The sequence below is a fragment of the Lactuca virosa genome, chromosome 5, assembly GCF_052849685.1.
Source record: "Lactuca virosa cultivar CGN04683 chromosome 5, Lactuca_virosa_CGN04683_v6, whole genome shotgun sequence".
Taxonomy (NCBI): Eukaryota; Viridiplantae; Streptophyta; class Magnoliopsida; order Asterales; family Asteraceae; genus Lactuca; species Lactuca virosa.
Window position 1 is genome coordinate 166963443 of NC_136430.1, and position 6048 is coordinate 166969490.

General features: G+C 44.6%; 1 protein-coding gene across 1 annotated transcript; it reads right to left on the reverse strand.

The window, feature by feature from the left end:
- Window positions 1-3695: 3695 nt before the first annotated feature.
- Window positions 3696-4802, reverse strand: LOC145111992 (uncharacterized). Its single transcript, XM_079048213.1, has 2 exons — window positions 4700-4802; window positions 3696-4279 (listed from the first exon to the last, which is right to left on the reverse strand). Exons 1-2 carry the CDS (start codon window positions 4800-4802, stop codon window positions 3696-3698), a joined length of 687 nt encoding a protein of 228 aa, XP_078904339.1.
- Window positions 4803-6048: the final 1246 nt, after the last annotated feature.

Consider the following 6048-nt stretch of genomic DNA (forward strand, 5'->3'; position numbering starts at 1 on the left):
AAACAAATCACACTCGGGTTGCTGAATTGTGAAGTCCTCTCACAAATAATATAACTGTAATTAGCAATTAGGTCCTTAACCCTACCCGAGAGTTTGAATCCTATACCTCGTCTTCAAGGGAAAAAGGCTGCTTAACCTTTCCGTTATTGGGCCTAACCTACCAACGCCAAAATCCAGTCTGGCCTAAAGTCCAAAAGACAATTAAATCCCAATATGGGACCAAATCCAACAAGGATTGAGGCCTAACAATGGCCCAATTTAGAAAACTTGCGGCTCAACAAGGCCCAAAAACCTAGAGTCCAAAAATGGCCCAAAATCTCAAGCCCAATAACTCTTTAGTGAGTACGCTAAGTGTACCACCAGTACGCTCGACGTACTCGATTACTACACATGGATCAGGATCACGGGAATGTACGCTCAGCCTACGCCCCAGTTGGACAAAGTCTTATTTTAAGGTCTTAATCTGTTAATACCTAACGTCCAACTTGAAATCTAGCTCTCTTGGAACGTCCTAAAAAATAAAGTTGGCAACTTTACCCTTTTTCATATCTTAATAGGACTCAAACTATAGATTTAGTATTCTACTTCCCTTAAGTGGTCATTGACTCATGCATGGTTGAACTTTAACTTCCAAGATCCGATTTTTATGACTCCATGCACTCCTAAGTGTTCAAAAGGACATCTCAAATGGTCTGGTGTAGTCCATACTCCATATGACCAAAGTCATAGGACTAAAAGCTCCTAAATCTACCCACAATTGAGATCTTAGCAAGGAACCATCAAGGTAAGAACTTTTTACCTCCAGAAGCTTGCAAAGAAAAAGATATCTCTAGATCTTGAAGCTCCAACTCCAACAATGCACCACCACCATGTCTCTTCTTCTTCAAAGCACAAAAGAACACTAAAAATCTCAATAAAAACTCAAGAACACACTAAAGATGGCTAGGGTTTCGAAGTGTATCTCACAAGAGGCAATGGAGGCTCACAAGGTGAAAAACTTGGGACTTAATGAGTTTAAATAGGGTACAAACCCTAAAAATTAGGGTTTTCCCCGACAGACGTACGCCCTGCGTACGCATGGGTACGCCTAGCGTAACAGGGTGACACCCTGTCTCATGCATGATTTAGAGTGCGCTCAGTGTACCGTATGTACGCCCAACGTACTCGGGTCCAAGTGTCCAAACGAATGAAATTAGTTAATTAACATTTACCTGACATAGTGGGCGTTACAATTCTCCCCCACTTGAATCATACTTTTTCCTCGAAGTCCGCTTCTGCAAACAACTCGGGTAATGCTTTCTCATCTCCTCCTCAAGATCCCATGTCCATTCTGACCCATTTCGGTGCTGCCACTAGACCTTTACCAATTCAAAAATATTTTTCGCAAGGTCTTCGTCTTCCTGTCGAGAATGGTCGCTGGTCTCTCTATATAATTTAGGTGACCGTCGACCTGAATATCCTCGAATGGTACCACTGCAGAATCATCAACCAAACATTTCCACAAATGACAGACGTGGAAAGTGCTATGGATCTGGCTGAGCTCCTCTAGTAGATCCAAGTGGTACATAACTCTGCCCACCCGGACTATCACCCTGAATGGACCAGTATATCTGGGGCCTAGCTTACCCCACTTCCTGAATTGGATGACACCTTTCCAATGTGACACCTTTAGGACTACCATGTCCCCAACCTGGAATTCCAAGTCTGACCGGCGTCATTCTGACCATCAGTCTATGGGTGAAAATCTAGTACACATGCTTGCAGCATGTCCTGCAATGTCTAGATAGTCCGCTGACTCTGACCATCAGCCTCCGGGTGAAAAGTCGTGCTGAAATGCAGATGAGTGCCCAAATCCTCATGGAATCTCTTCGAAAACAGGGAAGTAAATCGGACATCCTTATCTAAAAAAATTGAAAGTAGCACCCCGTGTCGTGCCACAACATCCCGAATATAGATGTCTGCCAACTTCTCCGCAAATATACTCTCCTAAATTGAAATAAAGTGCACGCTCTTGGTCAAACGATCCACATGACCCATATCGAATTCATCGTAATCTCTTCCCATTTCCACACGGGAATATCCAACGACTCCATTTTGTTTTGGGGTCGTTGATGTTCGGCCTTGACTTTCCTACAAGTCAAGCACCTCTCCACATACTAGGCTATATCCCGCTTCATGCATGGCCACTGACAGTCAGACCGGAGATCTCTATACATCTTTTTCGCTCCAGGATGAATAGAGAACCTCGAATTGTAGGCCTCCTCCATTAACAGCTGACACGCACCACCCCAATATGGAACCCACACCCTCCGATGAAGGTTCAATAATCCCCGACTATCATAATCAAAAAAGCCACCTGACCCACGATGCGCTCATTATTATGATGCTCTTCCTTCAAAGCCTCAATCATAGCCTCTCGGATCAGCTCTAATAGTAGGATAATCACGGTCATCCTCAAACATACATCCCTAATCGGGGGAGAAACTGCTTTGCGGTTGAGAGCATCGGCCAGCACGTTGTCCTTCCTTGGGTGATAAAGGATATCACAATCATAATCCTTCATTACATCCAACCATCTACGTTGCCTCATGTCTAGATTTGGTTGATCCATCAGGTACCTCAAACTCTTGTGATTCGTGTAAACTGTACAACGAACCACATAAAGGTAATGTCTCAAAATCTTGAGAGCGAAAACCACAATCCCAAACTCCAAATCATGCGTAGGATAATTCGCCTCATAAGGCTTCAACTGCCTCGAAGCATAAGCGATCACATGACCCCGCTACATTAACACTATCCCCAAACCCGTGATCGACACATCACAATATACCACAAAGTCCTCGACACCCTTTGGCAGGGTCAGAATCGGCCTTTCGCATAATCTCTGGCTCAGAGTCTCAAAAGTTTTCTGCTGCTCAGGCCCCCAATGAAACATGACAGTATTCTTTGTCAACATGGTCAAAGGAACCGCTATCTTAGAAAAATCCTAAATGAATATCCGATAGTAGCTTGCCAATCCAAGGAAGCTCTGAATCTCATATGGAGACCTCGGAACCTCCCACCTCATCACTGCATTAACCTTGGCCGGATCGACCAGAATACCGTTCTGGTTGACAAGGTGTCCTGGAAACTGCACCTCGCGCAATCAAAACTCACACTTGGAGAACTTCACGAACAACTTCTCCCTCCTCAAAGTCTCCAATACCTCCTTCAGATGATCCTCATGTTGTTCCTTGGTCTTGGAATAGACCAAGATATCATCAATAAATAAAGTCACTAACCGGTCCACCATCGGCCTGCATACGCGATTCATGAGATCCATAAACGCGACTGTAGGATTAGTGAGTACGAAGGGCATCACCACGAACTCATAATGGCCATATCAAGTCTGGAAGGCTGTCTTCTGCATATCCCCCTCTCTGACCCTCATCTGGTGATAACTCGAACACAATTAATCTTGGAGAACCAATATACGTCCTGAAGTTGGTCAAATAAATCATCGATCCTTAGGAGTGGATAACAGTTCTTCACCGTTAGCTTATTCAACTCCCGGTAGTCGATAAACATCCGATGCAACCTGTCCTTCTTCTTCACAAACAAGATTGGTGCTCCCCATGGTGAAATACTAGGCCGAATAAATCCCTTGTCTAACAACTCCTGCAGCTATGTAGACAACTCCTATATATCTGGAGGTGCTAACGATAAGGTGATTTGGCTATCGTAGCCGCACCTGGAACCAAGTCAATCTGAAACTCCACCTGCCTCTCCTGAGGCACTCCCGGAAAATCCTCTGAAAACACATCTGGGTATTCTGGAACAACCGGTACATCATCCATTGTCACCTTATCCTTTTCCTGGGTGTCTATCATATATTCCACAAACTCGGAACATCCCTGCTGAAGATAACACCTGGCCCTCGCCGCCGAACAAAAGGGCGACCCATGTTGAGCATGCTTACCGTGGATCACCAACTGAAGACCACAATCAATCATCACCCCATTGTGGCTTAATGAATACATCCCCATAATGACCTTGCTCTCCCACAGGGGAATCATAACCAAGTCAATCGTGTAATGCTCACCGAATAACTCCAAAGTGCATCCCCAGTGAACCCTCGACACTTGCATCAGACGATCATCAACAATCTCAACCTCTAGTGGATAATCCAACTCTCCCGGGACATCGTCAAACCTTTTGCTAAGCGCAAGACATACAAAGCATCGGGTAGCCCTCGAATCGAATAAAACCAACGCAGGAATACCATTCACAAAGAGCGACCCTAAAAAGCAATGTTGACATATAAGCATGATAATTGACATAAATAAAAAGGTAAGGAGAATATGCATACTAGTGACCACATCGGGTACTCCACAAGCCTCCTAGGCTGTTAGCTGAAATGCCCTGCTCCGAACAACTTGCACCTCCGCCTTGCCCTGGTGGCCATCTGTGATTCTCAGAGTCACTAAAGCAGGTGCTGCTACTAGTCCCACTACTACTAAACTCGGGAATTTGGCCTTCTTATGGCCCCTATGATTGCAATGAAAGCAAATTAGATTAGATACCTAGTTGGCGGTAGTGACAGTACAATCCCTGCAAAAGTGCCCTGTCTTGCCACACTTGTGGCAACCCGAACCACCCGCCCTACAGACTCCGTCATGTGCCTTGCCGCACTCGCCACAGCGTCCCGGGACCTACTGACCCCTGTATCTTGAATCAAAAACCTTGGGTTTCTTCTCTGAAACCCTAACCGTCTGCCCATGCTCTGCCTTCCTCTTCCCTATGTTCTCCAAATCAATTTCCATTCCCGAACCCTGGATATCATGTTGTAACGCTCATTTCAGGTATCCTTTATTATCAAGAATTTACGGTTTTAGTAGGAACTCAACGAGTTGAGGAGCTCCAACTCGTCGAGTAAAGATCATTTCAGATGCGGGACTTAGGGTCTACTCGACGAGTTGGAAGGCCCCAACTCGACGAGTAGACGTTGTAAAGGAAAACCCTAATTTTCAGGGTTTTGTACCATATTTAAAGAATTTATGGCTCATTTGTGGTCTCCCTCATCGTCCTTACAGCCCAGAGAAAGCCTAGTTCGAACCTTATACCCTCTTGAGTGTGTGTGAGAGACTTGGAGACTGATTTCGGTGTTTGTTGGTGCATTTCTTGAAGATTGAAGAGATTGAAGTGAGGAAGAGGCTATAGATCCGGCATCTACCATGTGTTAGCAACCATTTGGAGGTAAAAAGTCTTTACCTTGACCTATTGTTTCTTAGATCTTCTTCCATGGAAGTTTAGTGCAATTTTATCCCATTTTGGAACCATTTTCGGAGTTTAGCATGAGTTGAAGTTGTGACTTCAGATCTGGACACCTTAGGCCTCCTTGAGCCTAAAGATTTAAGCTTTATCAGTCTTTGGCCATCCCTCATGCCCTAAACCTTCTATTAAGCTTAGTTTTAGTGTTTTAGCCTCTTGAGGCCTTGCATGCATGTAAAGTTAGCAACTTTACGTAATATTTAAGTCCTAAGGGACTGGATCTAAAGTTTAGAGCTTTAGATTCGACTGGAAAGGGTTGAATGTGTTAAGACAGGGGGAAACTCGACGAGTTGCCCTGACAACTCGACGAGTTGGGACGATTTTACCCACTTTCTGGATACTGAACGAACTCGTCGAGTTGATGGGATAACTTAGCGAGTTGGTTTGGGTTTTACCTAGTTACTGAACAGTGAAGGAACTCGACGAGTTGCTAGATGCACTCAACGAGTTGGGTCAACTTGGACCATTGAACTTGACTGTTGACTGTGACCAGGGTTGACCAAGTTTGACTTTGAGCGTATTTTTGGTAATTCGAGATATTGACAAAGTTAGTCACACGATGATTGTAGGCAATTGAGTTGGAGCTACACGTTGGGACTAATCATATCTTATCGGTTCAACATTCTTGAGAGGTGAGTCTCCTCACCATATCATTGGGTCTAAGGCACCAAGGCTAGCCCACTATTTGTTGTGTGATATGCTAGTTGTTTTGGAATATGTGGCATGCTAGTTAATTGT